Here is a 20,126-nt window from a genome sequence, read left to right as displayed (position 1 = left end):
AGGGTCATGATCCATGCATTCTCAGGGGGTAAGGTAAGGGTTATTTCATCCTCAGTAAAATGCAGGGTGGCACCGAGGCGACAAAGCAGATCCCGTCCCAGCAGAGGTGTTGGACACTCAGGGAGGTATACCAGCTTGTGGGATACAGTCCTGTTTCCCAAAGTGCATTCCGCTGGGCATACACTGGGCACTTGGTGTCTCTGCCTGTGGCTCCCTCCATGGTAAGGGAATCTGCTACTGGCAGCTGAAGGGGTCGATTTACGGCAGTTTGTGCTGCTCCAGAGTTCACTAAAAAATCTATTTCTGAGCTTCCCACCCGCATCTCTACTTGGGATTCTGGGGGTAGGGTGGTCCGTCTCCCCTGACACCCCTATTCCTGCTCCGCCATCACCATCATAGATGCACCCCCCTTTTCTTTCCTCTTTGGGCACTCATTTTTCCAGTGTCCCTCTTGTCGACACAAGGCACACTGGTTGCGACCCAGTCGTCTCTCCTGCGAGCCCGGACGTCCTTGTCCACGGCCCCTTCCTCCCTGGCCACTTCCCTTAGTGCCGGCCTGTACCGCTGTTACCATCAGTCTCACTTGCTTTCTCTCATTCTCTGTCTCTCTCAGACTATAAGCTCGGTTTGCAGTCTCTAAGATTTGTGCCATGGTCATGCCCATTAAATCCTCCTTTTTTGTAACTTTCTCTTAATATCAGGGGCTGCTCTGCTCGTAAAAATTCCCTTAATGATTGACTCAGTTGCCCAATCATCGGGGTCTGCATTAGTGTTCTGTCGAATCGTGTCCCGAATACGCTGTAGAAAGGTCCCTGGGCTTTCTTTTAAATCCTGCATTACTTCATATGGCTTTGCCCAATTATTATGTCGGACAGCCAAGTGACGGAGTCCATGCAAAAGCAACTCCTTATAGGAGGTAAGGTGGGTCATAGCCCCAGGATCATTTGGATCCCACCTGGGGTCTGCTCGGGGGACTTGTGCATCCAGGTCAGGGACATTGATATGATCCTGGTTGTACCGTTTCTGCGCCTCCTCCCTTGCCTTGGACACAACCTGTTGTCTTTCAACCTCAGACAATAGGGTTCGCAGGAGGATGTTACAATCATCCCAGTCCTGCTTGTGGCTGCTAAGACATCCCTCAAAAACTGAAATAAACTTGCTTGGGTTGGTGGAAAACTCTCCTGCTTGTGCTTTGAAAGCAGCCAAATCCACAGGGTTAAAGGGCACATGAGTATAGACCAGCATAGTCGTGGCCGGACGCCTGTCCGATCCACACCGGGCAACTTTAGTTTCGGTGATCAAGGGGTATAGGCCAACCATTGGGGACTTACAAGGTGTGGGTGTAGGGGCCGAAGGGGACACCGGCTCTGCCATTACAGTGGGGGTGGGGGTCTGGGAACTAACATTAGCTGTTACCGAACCAGCCAGAGTCAGATTACATTGTTGTAAAGTATCTGGTCGAGTACATAAAGCCAAAAACAAATGTGCATACATATGTTCATTCCATTTCCTTGTTCTCTGACAGAACAGGAGTAACTGGAGGATCGTGTTGTAATTAATTGACCCTCCTGGTGGCCACCACTCCTGGTCCTCTAGTTGATATTGAGGCCAGTCAACTGTACAGAATTGTTTTAATTGACTCTTAGTCATCTGATCCTCACCAAATACCTTCCAGTTTGCTAGAATGCATTCTAGGGGAGTACACCGTGCCCTAACCTCTGAGCTCTGTCCCTGTCCCATACCTACAGGGTAACTCTGAGCGTTCCCAGGTTCCAACAGAGCATACAATTCGGATTTCAAAAGGTTCCTACCTTATCCAAGGGACCGGTTCCTCACCGTCACCCGCAGCTGCTCCTCCCCTATGTCCAAGCCACCGGTTCCCACAGCTGCTTCTCCACTATATGAGTGCGTTGCACTGTTGTGCCCTCCGGGGTCGATCAAATCGCATCTCCTCCGAGGCCCCTGATGAACTCACCGGTGCGCGCTGGGCGTCGGTTCTCGCCGCAATCCTCGACCTCCAGGAGGGGTCCGGGCAAGGCTAAATAGCGGCCTCGTTGCTCACCCAGGGATGCCAAAAGCTGTTGCTGGTACCCAGTGCCAGAGGCGAACAACAGCAAGGTTCGTTGCCCGGTGTGCGTCACCCAATAATCACAACGGGGTGGAGAAGCAGAAAAGTTTATTTGCAGCTGCAAAGGAGGTACAGGGAGAATAGAATCTCAAATCCTGCACACAGAGCAGGAAGTTACACAGGCTTTTATACATCCTTTCTTCAGCATACTTATCCAATAGCAAGCTGCCCTAAGTATCCATCTAGCCAGCCAATCCAGTTCCCAGCTAGTTCCCTTGTTCTCTGTACCATCTGTTAAACCATACATAAAGCTGCTTTATTCAGCATTGTTCTTCCATATCTGCTTTGTTTGGCCTTGTTTAGTTTCAGTCAGTCTGACTTTGCAACATATTGTTGCAGATCCTCAGCATAACTGCTGCGAGTGCCTCCAGGCAGGGGGGCAAGGACACCTGGGCCTAGTGCGAGGGGGCTTCATCGACACTGGTGGTCTTCCATCCCCTCGATTTACCTAGTGGCCATGCCCCAGTGTCCCCAACAGAAGTGATTATTTCCCTCTATTTGGCACTGGTGAGGCCACATCTGGAGTATTGCGTCCAGTTTTGGGGCCCCTACTACAGAAAGGATGTGGACAAATTGGAGAGAGTTCAATGGAGGGCAACAAAAATGATCAAGGAGCTGTGGCTCATGACTTATGAGAAGAGGCTGAGGGAACTGGGTTTGTTTAATCTGCAGAAGAGAAGAGTGATAGGAGTCTTCAACTCGCTGAAGGGGGGTTCCAAAGAGGATGGAGCTCGGCTCTTCTCAGTGGTGGCAGATGATAGAACAAGAAGTAATGGTCTCAAGTTGCAGTGGGGGGGTCTAGGTTGGATATTAGGAAACACTGTTTCACTAGGAGTGTGTGAAGCACTGGAGGTGGTGGAAGGTCCATCCTTAGAGGTTTTTAAGGTCAGGCTTGACAAAGCCCTGGCTGGGATGATTTAGTTGGTGTTGGTCCTGCTTTGAGCAGGGGGTTGGACTAGCTAACCTCCTGAGGTCTCTTCCAATCCTAATCTTCTATGATCCCTGGCCCCACCCCAGAGCTTGCACCCCCAAATGGAGCCCTCACCCTCCCACAACCCAACCCTCTGCCCCACCCCAGAGCCCCCCTACACCTCAAACTCCTCATCCCCAGCCCCACCCCCATCCAGAGCCCACACCCCCTCCCGCACCCCAGCCCTGTGAAAGTGAGTGAGGGTGGGGGGAGAGCAAGTGAGGGAGGATGGAGCAAGCAGCGGCAGGGCAGGAGTGTTATAGAATCCTAGAATCTCAGGGTTGGAAGGGACCTCAGGAGGTCATCTAGTCCAACCCCCTGCTCAAAGCAGGACCAATCCCCAATTTTTGCCCCAGATCCCTAAATGGCCCCCTCAAGGTTGAACGCACAACCCTGGGTTTATCAGGCCAATGCTCAAACCACCGAGCTATTCCACCCCTAACCAATGGTTTGGTTTTGTACCATTAGAAAATTGCCAAGTATCAGAGGGGTAGCCGTTAGTCTATATCCACAAAAACAAGGAGGAGTCTGGTAGCACTTTAAAGACTAAATAAATCTGTTAGTCCTCATCAGAAAGTTGGCACCCGCAGCAGTGAGACAGTGCCTTGGGTGCAGTGTACAGCGCCGAGCGCCCTGATCCCAAGCCTGGCCTGCAATCCCACAGCCAGCCCCGCCCTACTTCAGCCGGGGAGATGCCTTTCTCCCCGCCCCCTCAGAAAAGAGGCGGGAACGGAGCGCGCACCCCATGATTGACATCCCGCGGTCCCGCTCGCGCGCCTCGCAAGCTAATCGCCGGCGCCGCGCACGGCCTCAAGCTCGTCTCCTCTCCTATTGGCTGCTTCGAACGCGGCGCTGGCCAATGAGCGCGCAGGAACGGTCGGCTGCGGCGAGGGCGGGGCAGGGGCGCGTTGCCGGCTGCGGCGGAGAGCTCCGGGGCGCCATGGGGCGGGCGAGGGCCACGGCCACGGCCGCCCAGGGTGAGTGCGGGCTGGGAGCCCTGGTGCCGCCCGGCTGGGAGCCCTGGTGCCGCCCGGCTGGGGCTGGCGGGGAGGAAGGGCTCCGGGCTGAGGTGCGGGGGCCCGGCGGGGGGGGCGCCTCCTCCTCCCTCAGGGGCCTGCGCGGCGCGGGCGGCCCCATCGCTGGTCGCCGGGCTGTGGGGCGCCCGCCCCCAGCTTCTGGGAGAGGCCGGGCTGCGTGCGGGCCCCGGGGCGCTGCCCGGGCGGGAGCGGCGGCGGCGGGTCAGGGGCTGGGTGGGGGCAGCCGTGCTTCTCTTGGCGTGTATAGGAACCGCTGGTCTTGCGTCCCCCCTTCCCTCCCTTAGAAACGGCTTGTTTACAAAGTCCCCCCCAAACGGGTGACGGTGTCACAGTCACGCTGTGACTGAACGCTTGCTGGCTCTCTCACCTTAGCTTATAAGTATAAAACCAAATGGCATATAAGTATTGTACTGACATCTCAGTGTCTGGTATATAGAGCACTATAAATATTTCCTTGTCGAGATGAAATTTTAGTTTGTACTCGGGATGTAAGAGGTTAACTGATAAGCTTGTTGCTTACTGGTTTCTGTTAATGGTTAAACTCTGGCCAGGTAGCTTGGGGCTGCTGGCCACAGGTGCCCAGGGTCCCTCTGGGCTGCCGGACCTGCTGCTGCCTGGCATCCCTGCGTGCCTGGGGTCTCTCTGGGCTGTGGGACCCTGGGTGGGGGCCAGTGACTGGGACCCCTAGTTCCCCAGGTAAATGTTTAATTATGTAACCGATAGAATTTTAATCGGTTACATGGGTACTGTTTTTACATGCTACTTACATCCCTAATTTGTACTGACTTTGCTAGTGTTTTTTATGTAGCCTGTTGTAAAACTAGGCTAATATCTAGATGAGTTGATGTACTCCCTAGAAGACCTCAATGTATCCCCATGGGTACACCTGGTACTAGTCTAATGAACCACTGCTCTAGTCTAATACCTCATTCTGTTTCCACCTTGAATTCCCTTTATGCCAAACGCCTGAACACTGAACTGTTGTTTTTTCTTCTTTTCTTTTACGTTTTTTGGTCAATAAACGCATTTGTGTGTGCCATACTGGACTAATACCTTCCCCTATATTCACAGTCAGGCACCCAAACTGCTGCACTAGGGCATTCTCTCCAGAATGATGTTGCCTCTTTATTTTATGGGACTCAAATTAAGGGTGTCTCTGTTTCCTTATGTTTTGCCCCATCTGTCTGTCTGTATGGTCTGTTGTCTCTAGTCTTATAGTAGGTTGTAAACTCTTTGGGTCAGGGATTATCTTTTAGTTCTATTTGCACAGCATTTGGCACAACAGTATACTGGGGGTTCCTAGGCACTATGGTAATGCAAATAATAAAATGGAAATAGCTATATACTTCAATGACAGACATCTTTAGGCTGGTCTACACTAGTGAGGTACTGCAGGGATTCAGCTGGGTTAGGGTTGGCAGCTGGTTGAGATATCACTTGGGGCCGGTTGCCCGAGGCTACTCGGCTTGGGCATCCAGCTGCCCAATGTCCGGTCTCCCCACATACAAAACACTGCAAGGTAGGGGGGGCGGTGGGGTTGGGACCAGGACCAGATTGAAAGGGCAGTGAGGTACTATAGGGATTCAACTGGCCATGATTCTGTCCCTGACTAGGCTTTTGGGCCTTGCACCTGCAGTTCTTTTGGGTATGTCCGAGACACCCACAGTTATAACAGGTTACATTATTTTTTGCTGTTACCGCAAATGCAGTGGTTGTACACAACACCTGGTTACGGTGAGTTGCTAAATAAAAGGCTCCATATTCCAGCTGCCTGAGCCGTCTGTACTGCCCATTGATGGGGGTGTGATTGCTCTTGACTCAGCTGTGACTCATGTTCTTACTCTAGGTCCAGGATATTGAATTCACCCAGATTGAAATGAAGGTGACTGAAGGCCTGAAAACTGGCAATGAATGTCTGAGCAGCCTGGCTTTTTAGATCTTTAGCTTGTCTGGCTTCACATTCAGAGGCCCACATATAGATGTATTCATAATCAGAGCCTGGATTCACTCCCAAGTTAAGGGCTATTTGCAGGTGGGAGTTAAAACCTTCCTTTAGCATTTTTAGAAACACCTGATCAGTTTTCTTTGGATTGGCAATGCCTGCATTACTTGAATACATTTCCCATTTTCGCTCACAATATTGAGCAGCAGGTTCATCCTTGTCTTGTACGCATCCCACTATTAGTCCCCAATTACTGGCTCTGTTGCCCAAGGTGTTTTGGATGGCTTCCTTAAAATCAGTGCGGGCATGAATCATATCATTTTCTGATTTAAATTTGACAGAGGTCCAAGTGCCATTCCGGTGCTCTTCTGAGAGGCTATTGACCCATGAAAGGTCGAGGCATTTAGCCTTAGTTAGGATATGAAGGTCCCTGGGATGTAATGTATAGGTGGTAACCATCTGACTTATTTTTTTCAAAAATTTGGATCTTTGGGCTTTAAATCAGGGAGATTTTTCAGTAAGCCTTTCATTTCTTCTGTGTGGAGAGGAGTGTAATTATAAGTATTATGAGCCACTCTGTTATCTGCTGACCCTGACCATGGTGTGGTTACTTGGAGAGGGGCCAGGGGAGTGCTGGCACTTAAGTCTCGGTGAGGAGGAGGAGAGGGAGGAGGCCAATTATCCCAGTTTTTCCCCATGTGTGCCAGGTTCCAGTCTTGGATTTGTTTTTCAAGGTATTTCCAATTAATTTAGTTTTGGTCTTTTTCAGTATCGCTGCTTGAATCAGGGTCAGTAAAATTACCCTTCTGTTGTATGCTAGCAGCAGTACGGCGTGAAGAGGAGCTGGTTTCTTTTATTTTTGCTTTCAGAGTATTGTTTTCTGCTTGAAGCTTACTTAATATGTGGTTTAAATCTGTCTTTTGCTTCAGCTCTGATGTAAGAGTCTTTTGGAGCATTTCTAATTCCCGTAATTTCCTTTCATATTCACAGTATATTATTACAATCCCCTTCTCTAATCTTCCTTTCGTCTGACCAGATCACCACAACACACTATCCATTGTACTCCTACCCTCATTCCATCCATCTTTTGCCATCAACTTTTGGACCTTTTCATGTTTTCCTTTTATAAAATCAATGAGTCGCCCTCTTGTAGAGGGCATCATTGATGTTCCCTGGGGCCAGTCAATGAGTTTCCCTCCTGTAGAGGGTATCATTGGTGCACCCTGGGGCATGACAACAAGTCCCCCTCCCATAGAGGGTATAGTTGACACATTCTGGGGCAACTCATACAACATCGTATCCCAGCTTCCTCAAACCCACTTAAGCTGCGCTTCAGGAGAGACCGACTGAGCATACCCTTGTACTCAGTCTACTGCAGCATGCACTCTGGTGTTCAGTACCTGGCGGTACAGCCTTCACCTCCAGCGATCCCTGCATCCCAAAAACCTTGGCACTGCAGCCTTCGCCTCCAGCAATCTCTGCACCCCAAAAACCTTGGCCACAAACACAGTCCCGTTCAGTCCTCTTGTCTGTGCGTCCTATATGTGGTTTGTATTAAGAAGGGGGGTGAAGGGGTGTTTCAGGGAGTCCCAAACCAAGGTGCACGCTAGTAAAAGAGTACTCACCTCTATCCCTGGTTGTGAGAAACTCTCCGAGGATTCCCGATCACACCCTGCTCGCTGCGCCAATCTGTTAGGCAAGGAGATTCTTTTCCCCAAGAATCGGGCAGGCACAGACAATACCGAAGGAGGCACAGGTGCTAACTTTTCCTGGCGCTGGTGGGTGCTTGTGCCCCCCTGCCCCAACTCCACCCCTGCCTCGCCCTCATTCCAACCCCTTCCCCAAAGTCCCCGCCCCAACTCTGCCTCCTCCATGCCCCTATTGGACTCCTCCCCTGAGCGCGCCACGTTCCCCCTCTTCCCCCCTCCCTCCCAGTGCTTGCTGCCGCAAAACAGCTGTTTCGCGATGCGAGCGCTGGGAGCCAGGGGGAGAAGCAAGACGCGGCGGCGCCCTCAGGGGAGGAGGCGGAGGTGAGCTGGGGGGGGGGGGCGGGGAGCTGCTAGTGGGTGCAGAGCAGTCACCAATTTTTCCCCGTGGGTGCTCCAGCTCTGGAGCACCCATGGAGTTGGCGCCTATGGAAGGAGGATTTATTCATGGTACCAGGAAGACTGGTAAACAGCTTCAAAGGTGTGGGGTTACAGTGACCAATTATATACCTTTCTTTTATCACTTCATTTGCATTTATTTTGTTCTTACAGAAGCAAACATTGTTTCAGAGACAGAGAACACACTTAACATGACACTGACAGGAACAGAACATACCCATCAAACTGTTTTGATTGCGTTAATTATTCATGACTACCTTAAGGCAAAGGGATGGGGTGGGGGTGAGTGTTTACAGATATCCGGAGGGCTGTGAAGGGAGTGTTCGTTCTGTTCTAAGAGCTGAGTTACCAGGCGGACATTTGACCATATAAGTTTATCAAGTGTTTACAGTTGTCAGTGTCCTTGGGCTTCCGGTGTTTCTGCTTGTTAGTTAGGTGGGTTTCTGTCTCATGACTAACTGAATTTTAACTGTTGCCTAACATCACTGAGGTTTGTCTAAAGAGTTTGAAATTAAGTGTTAGCCTACAAAGAAGAGAAAATTGTGCTCTTTTTGGTTAGTTTGCATAAATAAAGGTTAAGAGTTCTATATTTTTTCTGGTTGTCTTTTTAATATTAGACATCCGGTCTTGTCTAGCCCATTTTTAATAGAGGACTCTGGATGAGTAGAGAACTAGTGACTTATGACTTAAGAAGATGAAAATTAAATAACTGAGGGAGAAGAAATTTTAGGCAAGACTCACTGTGATGCTCTGTACCTCAGGGGGAACACCCAGCACCCCCATGTTCATCCTTGTAAAATGATTGTGTGGTATCTAGTGCAAAGTGTGGCATGTCGGGTGTCTTCAGAAGGCTCATGATGCACTGAGCATTGTTGTTATAGTGATGTTAACATAATTGTTGTTACAGCAATGTTATAGGTTATAATTTCATGTAGAATCATAGAATATCAGGGTTGGAAGGGACCCCTGAAGGTCATCTAGTCCAACCCCCTGCTCGAAGCAGGACCAATTCCCAGTTAAATCATCCCAGCCAGGGCTTTGTCAAGCCTGACCTTAAAAACCTCTAAGGAAGGAGATTCTACCACCTCCCTAGGTAACGCATTCCAGTGTTTCACCACCCTCTTAGTGAAGAAGTTTTTCCTAATATCCAACCTAAACCTCCCCCACTGCAACCTGAGACCATTACTCCTTGTCCTGTCCTCTTCTACCACTGAGAATAGTCTAGAACCATCCTCTCTGGAACCACCTCTCAGGTAGTTGAAAGCAGCTATCAAATCCCCTCTCATTCTTCTCTTCTGCAGACTAAACAATCCCAGTTCCCTCAGCCTCTCCTCATAAGTCATGTGTTCCAGACCCCTAATCATTTTTGTTGCCCTTCGCTGGACTCTCTCCAATTTATCCACATCCTTCTTGTAGTGTGGGGCCCGAAACTGGACACAGTACTCCAGGTGAGGCCTCACCAATGTCGAATAGAGGGGAACGATCACGACCCTCGATCTGCTCACTATGCCCCTACTTATACATCCCAAAATGCCATTGGCCTTCTTGGCAACAAGGGCACACTGTTGACTCATATCCAGCTTCTCGTCCACTGTCACCCCTAGGTCCTTTTCCGCAGAACTGCTGCCTAGCCATTCGGTCCCTAGTCTGTAGTTGTGCATTGGATTCTTCCATCCTAAGTGCAGGACCCTGCACTTATCCTTATTGAACCTCATCAGATTTCTTTTGGCCCAATCCTCCAATTTGTCTAGGTCCTTCTGTATTCTATCCCTCCCCTGCAGCGTATCTACCACTCCTCCCAGTTTAGTATCCTCCGCAAATTTGCTGAGAGTGCAATCCACACCATCCTCCAGATCATTTATGAAGATATTGAACAAAACCGGCCCCAGGACCGACCCTTGGGGCACTCCACTTGACACCGGCTGCCAACTAGACATGGAGCCATTGATCACTACCCGTTGAGCCCGACAATCTAGCCAGCTTTCTACCCACCTTATAGTGCATTCATCCAGCCCATACTTCCTTAACTTGCTGACAAGAATACTGTGGGAGACCGTGTCAAAAGCTTTGCTAAAGTCAAGAAACAATACATCCACTGCTTTCCCTTCATCCACAGAACCAGTAATCTCATCATAGAAGGCGATTAGATTAGTCAGGCATGACCTTCCCTTGGTGAATCCATGCTGGCTGTTCCTGATCACTTTCCTCTCATGCAAGTGCTTCAGGATTGATTCTTTGAGGACCTGCTTCATGATTTTTCCAGGGACTGAGGTGAGGCTGACTGGCCTGTAGTTCCCAGGATCCTCCTCCTTCCCTTTTTTAAAGATGGGCACTACATTAGCCTTTTTCCAGTCATCCGGGACTTCCCCGGTTCGCCACGAGTTTTCAAAGATAATGGCCAATGGCTCTGCAATCACAGCCGCCAATTCCTTCAGCACTCTCGGATGCAACTCGTCCGGCCCCATGGACTTGTGCACGTCCAGCTTTTCTAAATAGTCCCTAACCACCTCTATCTCCACAGAGGGCTGGCCATCTCTTCTCCATTTTGTGATACCCAGCGCAGCAGTCTGGGAGCTGACCTTGTTAGTGAAGACAGAGGCAAAAAAAGCATTGAGTACATTAGCTTTTTCCACATCCTCTGTCACTAGGTTGCCTCCCTCATTCAGTAAGGTGCCCACACTTTCCTTGGCTTTCTTCTTGTTGCCAACATACCTGAACGGTTTCAGAGGAACAGCCGTGTTAGTCTGTATTCGCAAAAAGAAAAGGAGTACTTGTGGCACCTTAGAGACTAACCAATTTATTTGAGCATGAGCTTTCGTGAGCTACAGCTCACTTCATCAGATGTTTACCGTGGAAACTGCAGCAGACTTCCTACATGCCCGAGCAATATTTTTATACTCTTCCCTGGTCATATGTCCAACCTTCCACTTCTTGTAAGCTTCTTTTTTATGTTTAAGATCCGCTAGGATTTCACCATTAAGCCAAGCTGGTCGCCTGCCATATTTACTATTCTTTCGACTCATTGGGATGGTTTGTCCCTGTAACCTCAACAGGGATTCCTTGAAATACAGCCAGCTCTCCTGGACTATGTATATAGTTAAGAGGCTGAAAATGTGTCTTCATGGCTTAAAATAAGCCCAGGCAAAAACTCTCTAAGAGGAAAGAGGCAGTTCACACCTCATCAGGGCATGTATGGGACAAATCCAGTCCAGCCTCACAGGAGCCCTAGGCCAGCGTCCTTTGCAGCAACAAAGGATCTGTTGGACTCTCAAGTGAGTCACACACCCCCTTCTTTTGGTCAGTTTGGGACTGTGATGAGGTAATGCTCACATGACTCTGAAGGGTGGGGGCAAAGCCAAGAGGGAAGAAAGAACAAGATAAAAGGGAGAGATGTTTGCCGTGCTTCCTCTCTCTTCCACCTACATCTACAGATACCACACAAAGTGACTAAAGCACTGATCAAAGGGGAGAGCCTGGCTGAAGGGCAACCAGCCAGCCTGTGGTGAGAAGCATCTAAGGCAGAGGTGGGCAAACTACGGCCCGTGGGCCACATCTGCCCCGCGGGACCCTCCTTCCCGGCCCCCTGAGCTCCTGGCCCTGGAGGCTAGCCCCCGGGCCCTCCCCCACTGTTCTCCCTCCCCCTCAGCCTTGTGCTCTGGGTTGCCGGGAAGTGCAGTTGCAGAGCTGCGGCCTGAGCCGGTGCTACAGGCAGCACAGTAAGGGAGCGGGGGGGGTTGGATAGAGGGCAGGGGGTGGTGGTCAAGGGCGGCGGTGTGGGTAGGGGTCGGGGCAGTCAGAGGGTGGGGAACAGGGGGGTTGGATGGGGCAGGGGTCCCGGGAGGGCAGTCAGGAAGGAGTGGGGAGTTGGATGGGGTGGCAGGGGGCAGTCAGGGGTGGGGGGGACATGGAGCAGGGGGTTGGATGAGGCAGGAGTCCCAGGGAGCTGTTGGGGGGTGAGAAGCTGGGGGTTCGGATAGGAGGTGGGGGCTGGGCCACGCCTGGCTGTTTGGGGAGACACAACCGCCCCTAACTGGCCCTCCATACAATTTTGGAAACCCGATGTGTCCCTCAGGCCAGAAAGTTTGCCCGTCCTTGATCTAAGGGCTTGGCTACACTTGCAAGTTAGAGTGTATTAAAGCAGCCCAGGGTACCCTAACCCCTGACGTGTTCACACTGGCAAGGCACGTAGAGCGCCTGGACTCCACGGCTGGAGCACTCCTGATAATCCACCTCTGAGAAGCAGAACGCTTGCTGGGCCCCAGCTGGAGCATCGCGGTGCCAGTGTGGATGCCCTGGTCTATTAATGCGCTCGGATCGGCCTCCAGTAGTGTCCCACAATGCCTGTTCTAGCCACTCTGGTCATCACTTTGAACTCTACTGCCCTGCCCTCAGGTGACCAACTGTTAGACCCGCCCTTTAAATTCTCTGGGAATTTTGAAAATCCCCTTCCTGTTTGCTTAGCCAGGCGTGGAGTGCTCTTGGTGAATCTTTCCAGGTAACCATGCCTCCACCTGCTAGGCGATCCCCACTATGGAGCAATGGCGAGGTGCTGGACCTCCTCAGTGTTTGAGGGGAGGAAGCTCTCAGGTCCCAGCTGCGCTCCAGCTGTAGGAATTACAGTACCTTCCGGCAGATATCAAGGGACATGATGGAAAGGAGCCATGAGCGGGACACACTGCAGTGCAGGGTTAAAGTGAAGGAGCTGCGGAATGCCTACCACAAAGCGCAGGAGGCAAACCGCCACTCTGGTGCTGCCTCCGTGACCTGCCATTTCTACAAAGAGATGGACGCAATACTTGGGGGTGACCCCACCTCCACTCTGAAGACCACCAGGTACACTTCAGAGCCCAGTTCAACAAGGCAGGAAGAGGAAAGCGGGAGCGAGCGTGCTGAGAAAGAGGGGGACAGCCTGGCATCCCTAGATGCATGCAGCCAGGAGCTGTTTTCAAGCCAGGAGGAAGGTAGCCGGTCGCAGCGGACGGTGCTTGGGGAAGATCAAACAGCAGAGGACGTTCCTGGTAAGCGGCTTTTATTTTGGGAAGGAAGTTGTTTGGTGCGGGCTCTTGGGGCTAGGAGGGTAGGGCCGCATGCATGCCTAGATGCGGAATAGGACATTGATGTGCTCTCTCACATTGTGGTAATTGGCCTCAGTGATCTCTTCAAAGGTCTCATGCAGAAGCTGGGGAATCCGCTTGCGCAGGTTCCTTGGCAGAGCTACTGTGCTCCTTGTCCCAGTAAGGCTAACATGTCCGCACCACTGTGCCGTGGTGGGCTGGGGGGACTATTGCTGCACACAGGCAAGCTGTATATGGGCCAGAGCAGAAGCCGCATTGTAGTAGAAGACCCTCCCTTGCTTCCCAGGTCACCCTCAGCAGCGAGATATCTTCCAGGATGAACTCATCCTGTGGAAAATGTGGGGATAGTGTTCAGTATAAGGTCCTCCTGCAGCTGTTGGCTCTCCCCAAGGCACAGAACCCCAGAGGACAGTACGGCTGTAAAACAATCAGTCCCCCTTGCCCCTGTGCTTACTCATCATTTTGGGACTCCTGTGGGTTATGTGCGCTCGCTTTGGGACGGGCAATTTCTGCTATTGTGTACACTGTACTTGTCTTTAAGTACGTCCGAATCATTGCTCTGTCTGGTGTGAACAATGCTGCCTACGTTAAGTGTTGCATTTTGGCTTTACAGATGCAACCTTGAGATCCCAGCCGTCCTTGTTATCAACGACCAAAAGACTCCAAAAAGTCAGAAAGCGTCCGTGAAGAAGCAAAGAGGACATGCTGCTATGCAGCAGTCCTTAATGAAAATCAAAAAGTGCAGGAGTGGCAGGAGAGTGAAAGGAGGGTCCACCAGCAGAATGCAGATCGCCGGCACCAAAGCACGGAGCGGCTGCTAAGCATCATGGAGCGCCAAGCAGACTTGATACAAGCACTCATAGCACTGCAGGTGGAGAACTTCCATGCCTGTGCCCCCTGCAGCCCTTCTCCCAAAACTTGCCCTTGTGCCCCCCATGTCACCGCCAACCCACTTTTCCCAACATCCAGGTTCTTATCGCCACCAGCTGCCTCCAGCACCTGTAGCTTCACCACCCAGCCCTGCAAACTACGACCCTTACCCACTGCACTCAACCCCCATCACCATGCATTTTAGCCAGCCTGAAGTGCAGCACTCATTGCATGGCACTCCAGACACAAAGGCTGAGTATGATAACAGGACATACACAAATCCATGATTGTCCTGTTCCCCACTCCACTCCCTTCCCTCGTGCCACACAGCACAGATGTGTCATTCCGTTTCTGTTTCCCAAGCAGTTGTGTTTCTTTTCAATAAATGAATTTTTTGGCTTTGAAAACATTCTTTATTACTGCATTAAGTAAAAGATACCATAGCCCAGGAAAGCAACGGGCACTGCAAGTCAGTGCATCATACATAGCAAACACAGATTCCTACTAACATTGGAACTGCTGCACTTCACTCCCGTGCAGGGCAACAAACATTACTTGTGGCTTTCAGCCTCAAATTGCTCCCTCACCGCATCCCTAATCCTTGCAGCCCTGCGCTGGGCCCCTCTAATAGCCCTGGTCTCTGGCTGTTCAAATTCAGGGTCCAGGTGTTGAACCTCCGAGGTCCATGCCCGAGTGAATCTTTCACCCTTCCCTTCACAAATGTTATGGACGGTACAGCATGTGGATATAACCATGGGGTGATGTCATCGGCCAGGTCCAGCTTCCCATACAGACAGCACCGGCGGCCCTTTAAATGGCCAAAAGCACACTCCACAGCCATTCTGCACCGACTCAGCCTGTTGTTGAACCGCTCCTTGCTGCTGTCAAGGCTCTCTGTGTAGGGTTTCATGAGCCACGGCATTAAAGAGTAAGTGGGATCTCCAAGGATCACAATGGGCATTTCGACTTCCCCTACGGTGATATTCCGGTCTGGGAAGAAAGTTCTGGCTTTCAGCTTCCTGAACAGGCCAGTGTTCCGAAAGATGGGTGCGCCATGCAACTTTCCAGGACAGCCTGTGTTAATGTCAATGCCCACAGTGATCCACAAGCACCTGAAGAACCATAGAAAAATATCCCTTCCCATTTATATACTTGGCGGCCATGTGGGCTGGTGCCAGAATTGGAATGTGCGTCCCATCTATCACTCCTCAGCAGTTAGGGAAACCCATTTGTGCAAAGCCAGCCACAATGTCATGCATGTTACCCAGAGTCACGGTTTTTCTGAGCAGGATGCAAATAATGGCCCTGCAAACTTGCATCAACACGATTCCAACAGTCGACTTTCCCAATCCAAACTGGTTAGTGACCGATCAGTAGCTGTCTGGAGTTGCCAGATTTCAATAGCCACCCACTTCTCCACTGGCAGGGCAGCTCTCAATCTTGTGTCCTTGCGCCGCAGGGTGGGGGTGAGCTCAGCACACAGTCCCATGAAAGTGGCTTTTCTCATCTGAAAGTTCTGCAGCCACTGCTCATCATCCCAGACTTGCATGACGATGTGATCCCACCACTCGGTGCTTGTTTCCCAAGCCCAAAAGCAGCGTTCCACTGTGGTGAGCATGTCCGTGAATGTCACAAGCAATTTCATGTTGTATGCGTTATGCTAGTCGACATCGTCAGACTCCTCACTGTCAGTTTGTAGCTTAAGGAGTAACTCGACTGCAATTCGTGACATGCTGGCGAGACCCATCAGCATATTCCTCAGCAGTTCGGCATCCGTTCCCGCAGACCGAAAGGGAAGACAGCGCGCGCAGTACAAAAAACGTTGAAAGATGGTGCCAAATGTGGATGGAATCACAGGGATTGCTGGGATGCGAAGCGATGCATCACGGGGCATTGGGACAGGACTCAGAATGCCCCACCCCTTTCCCACAAGCCACAGCGCCAGAATGGGAAGAGGTGCTCTGTGGGATAGCTGCCCATAATGCACCGCTCCCAATGCCGCTGCATGTGCCGCAAATGTTGCCACGCCAGTGCGCTTGTTGCTGTCAGTGTGGACAGACTGCAGCGCTTCCCTGCTGGGGTCTCCTAGGGCTGGTTTAACTCAAAGCGCTCTACATCTGCAAGTGTAGCCATGCCCTAAGATTGTAAGGGTGCTGGAAGTGTTAAAATCAGCTTAGAACGCGTTCTGCTTTTATTTCATTTGGCCAAATCCGACTTGTTATGCTTTGACTTATAATCACTTAAAACCTATCTTTCATAGTTAATAAATTTGTTTGTTCAACCAGAAGCGGTGCGTTTGGTTTGAAGCGTGTCAGACTCCCTTTGGGCTAACAAGCCTGATAACATATCAATATCTTTGTTAAACTGACGAACTTATATAAGCTTGCAGCGTCCAGCGGGCATACCTGGACACTGCAAGACAGAGGTTTCCTAGGGTTGTGTCTGGGACCGGAGATATTGGCTAGTGTCATTCGGTTGCACAATCCAAGGGGGAGCAGCTTATATGCCAGAGGCTGTGCAAGAACAGCCTAGGAATGGGGGTTCTCACAGCAGAGCAGGGTAAGGCTGGCTCCCAGAGTCATAGAATCATAGAATATCAGGGTTGGAAGGGACCCCAGAAGGTCATCTAGTCCAACCCCCTGCTCGAAGCAGGACCAATTCCCAGTCAAGGACTGGAGTAACCTAGCAGATCACTGGTCCAGATAATACCAGAGAGGAATGTCACACTCACTTTGGGGGTGGGGGAAAGCATCTGTTAACTCATTTTAGTTAACATGTTTGTTATGCTAGTGCCTAGGGGCCAACCCCATTGTGCTAGGCGCTGTACAAACAGTAGTAGATGATTTCTGTCCCCAAAAGCTTACAGTCTAAATAGATAGGACAGACACCAGGTGGGGCAAGGGGTATAACAGACAAACAGAGTGAACTATGTGATGGCAGTAAACATCATGTTACGCTTTGTCTACACTAGCACTTTTGTTGGCAAAATTCTGTCGGTCAGGGGTGTGAAAAAACCACCCTGCTGACTGACATAAGTTTCACCAACAAAAGCATCGGTGGACAGCGTTATGTTGGAGGGAGAGTGTCTCCTGCTGGCATAGCTACTGCTACTCATTGGAGGTGGTTTAATTATGCCGGCAGGAGAGCGCTCTCCCACTGTCATAGAGCTGCTACACAGGAGACCTTTGCCTTTGTAAGGTCCGTAGTGTAGACATAGCCTCAGTTCTCCTTTTTAGTTTAACCTTTGAACAATTCAGCACAGCACCATCCTGCCCTGTACTCCCAAAATCACCCCAAACAAAACAAACTTTCATCTGAAAGATGAGACCTTGTTTTGTTATGCCTTATAGAACTCAAGTCTTACTTTCAGATGTTAGCTTGAATATTAACACCACAAATATAAACTAGTTTTATGGTACATCCATTTCAGTGACATATTTCTAGGAATAGTGTCGCCTAGTGCAGTCAGCAGAGAAGGGAGCCCAAGAGATGTTTTAGGGTAAAATAATTTAAATGTGAATTAAAACAAATCAGCCACTCTAATTAATATGTTAGAAATATTAAGTCCTATGATTTTTTTTAAAATGTATATTATACTTTACTATGATCTCGTTGCAGAAGAGCGGCAGAACAAGCTTCAGGAGTATTTAGCAGCTAAAGGAAAGCTGAAATGTCCAAATACAAAGTGAGTTTGAACAAATTTTTAATTGAATCCTGTCTTGCTTGCTAATATTTAACTTCAGAATTCTCAGTTAATGATTAGCTGAGAATTCCTGTTTCCCTGTGCTTAGCTGCCCCCTATAATTACAAAGAGGAACATATTTTAGTACCCCGGTTCTCAAGTTGTGGGCCCCACAGAGTTGCTGTCACAAAACAGAATCATCTCTTCTTAGTTATAGCCTCTTCATGTATTTTTTGAGTCTTTTTGTCCAATTAAAGGGATACAGTTGACTCAAATTACACTGGTCCGAATATGTTGACTATAGTTAGACCTAAGATTACTGTAACTGAAAAATTAATCACCCTGTGTATTTGACAAAAAAATCTTATTCGTTGTGAGTTAGGGCTCAATCCTGGAGTAGGATTTCTGAGGACAGACTCTTATGCTTAAGGAAATCCTGTTGGAGGACAGCGGCCTTGGTCAGTTTCCCTTGTTTCTGTGGGGGTCTCTCACAGAAAAACGTTTCACTTTTTAAAAATGAGGTTGTAAAGCCACAATTGGCAGATGGAGTCGTGTGGGAAGGAGCAGGTGTAGAACCTGAAATTGTTCTTAATTCACCTTTTAAAAAAAAACAAAACTAGATTTCTAGTTGACTTTCAACTATATTCTGTGTAAATGCTTTGTCTGTCTTTAATTGAGGTTTGTAAATTGCACAATGACTGCATTTTGTGCCTGATGCCAACATTAGAGAGGTAGTAAAAATATAGGGCAGCAGAACCTAATAACAGTGACCTGGAGAGAATAGAGCAGGGGAATTTGAAGGTGATATGGGGAGATTTGGTGCTAATATTTTTAAAGTCATGCTACCAAGGAGAGGAATCAAATAGCTCAGATAGTGTGAGGTGGTAGAGGAGAGGCATTAGAGACTTTCTCATCTTGACTCTTTAATTCTGGCATAATGTTCAGTTGACAGGTACTAGTACTATGGCAAAAGTGAGTCCTCTTTGTAAAATAAATAAATAAATAAAAATAAAAAAAATTCATACATGTTTGTGGGGTGATGAGGAATAAGGGCTGGGAGCCAGGGTTAGAAAACTGGTCCCTGCCTTTCAAATAATGGCCAAAATTGAATCCATATGTTGCCTGTGGTAGTGGAGGGCCTCGAAGACTGCATGGCTTGGCGGTTCCTAAAGATCAGAAATACAGCTTAGTAGGGAGGGGAGAAAATCCATAATCTTTCAGTCACTTAGTCAGTGCACAGTTATGATCAGATATATATTCTCTATCTAGGCCCTTGTATCCCACCATCCAAGTGGTATCTGAGCAAAAATTAATCTCTCTAGAAATTCCTGTTGAGTTGGTAATCTTTATTAATATTGCACTACAGTTTGTCATGTTGTCTGGAGCGGCTCCTGACCCTGAGTCCCTCTCTTAGGGCCGACACCCCAAGCTGGTGGTGTGTTCTATAATTAGATTTCACCAAGCCAGTAATAAATGTGAACTCCTGGATCACTATACGAGTCTTATTATGGAGTCACAGACAGTCCCCTTAGGGCAGGGGTGGGGAACCTTTTTTCTATTGGGGGCCACTGACCGACAGAAAAATCAGTCATGGGGCCCACACAGCCCTGTCGGGGGGGGAGGGGCCGTCAGGGCTTCCACTAGGCTCCGGGGTGGGGCCAGAAATGAGGGGTTCAGGAAGCGGGCTAGGGTAGGGGGTTGGGGTGCAGGCTCTGGGAGGGGGTTGGGGTGTGGGAGGGGGCTCAGGGCTGGGGCAAGGGGTTGGGGTGCAGGAGGGGGCTCAGGGCTGGGGCAGGGAGTTCAGAGTGGACGTGCAGGCTCTGCGAGTGAGTTAGGGTGGGGGAGGGAGTTTTGACCTTGGGCAGGGGCTTTGGGGTGGGTGTACGTTCTCTGGGAGTGGGTTGGAGTGCAGGGGGGGCTCAGGGCTGGGGCCGGGGGTTGGGGTGCAGGAGGGGGTGAAGGGTCTGGGCTCTGGCCAGGTGCCGCTTACCTCAGGTGGCAGCGTAACGGGCTCCTCTCCCTGCCCTAGCCCTGTGCCACTCCTGATGTGGCCAGGTGGCTCTGTATGGTGCAGGCAGGAATAGGCGCACATGGACTTGGAGCTTCCCTGATCACCCCTGTGCCTAGAAAGGGCTGCAGAGATAGCTAACTGACAGCCCTGGCATCCTAGCTTCCACACACAGTGGGGCAAGCCAGTGCTTGCAGTTCCAGCCCCATGGAGGGGGCACCGAGGCTCAGGGCTTCCAGCCAGTGCCAGATGAAATTGCCGCAGGCCAGATGAAATTAAGTAGGGGGCTGGAGGTTCCCCACCCCTGCC

General features: G+C 50.1%; 1 protein-coding gene and 1 long non-coding RNA gene across 3 annotated transcripts in view; both read left to right on the top strand.

Annotated features, from left to right (window-relative positions):
• The first annotated feature begins 3,945 nt into the window (after nucleotides 1–3,945).
• The window catches only part of CKAP2L (cytoskeleton associated protein 2 like), a 38,056-nt gene continuing 21,875 nt past the window's right edge, over nucleotides 3,946–20,126 (top strand). Inside the window, exons 1-2 of one of the 2 annotated variants that reach the window (XM_048829161.2) lie at nucleotides 3,946–4,075; nucleotides 17,746–17,812. In XM_048829161.2, the coding sequence (XP_048685118.2) occupies nucleotides 3,958–4,075; nucleotides 17,746–17,812 (185 nt within the window). In that variant the 5' untranslated portion in view covers nucleotides 3,946–3,957. Of the gene's footprint in view, nucleotides 4,076–17,745; nucleotides 17,813–20,126 lie in introns of those variants that run through there. The other variant, XM_048829162.2, reaches the window with a different exon arrangement.
• On the top strand, nucleotides 12,198–14,534 carry LOC142070141 (uncharacterized). Its single transcript, XR_012666111.1, has 2 exons — nucleotides 12,198–13,200; nucleotides 13,871–14,534. It is a non-coding gene; the product is annotated as an uncharacterized LOC142070141 (long non-coding RNA).

This window comes from Caretta caretta, chromosome 26 (assembly GCF_965140235.1).
Source record: "Caretta caretta isolate rCarCar2 chromosome 26, rCarCar1.hap1, whole genome shotgun sequence".
Classification (NCBI taxonomy): domain Eukaryota; kingdom Metazoa; phylum Chordata; order Testudines; family Cheloniidae; genus Caretta; species Caretta caretta.
Note: the sequence above shows the minus strand (reverse complement) of the source record. Positions and strands in the feature narration are given on the sequence as shown.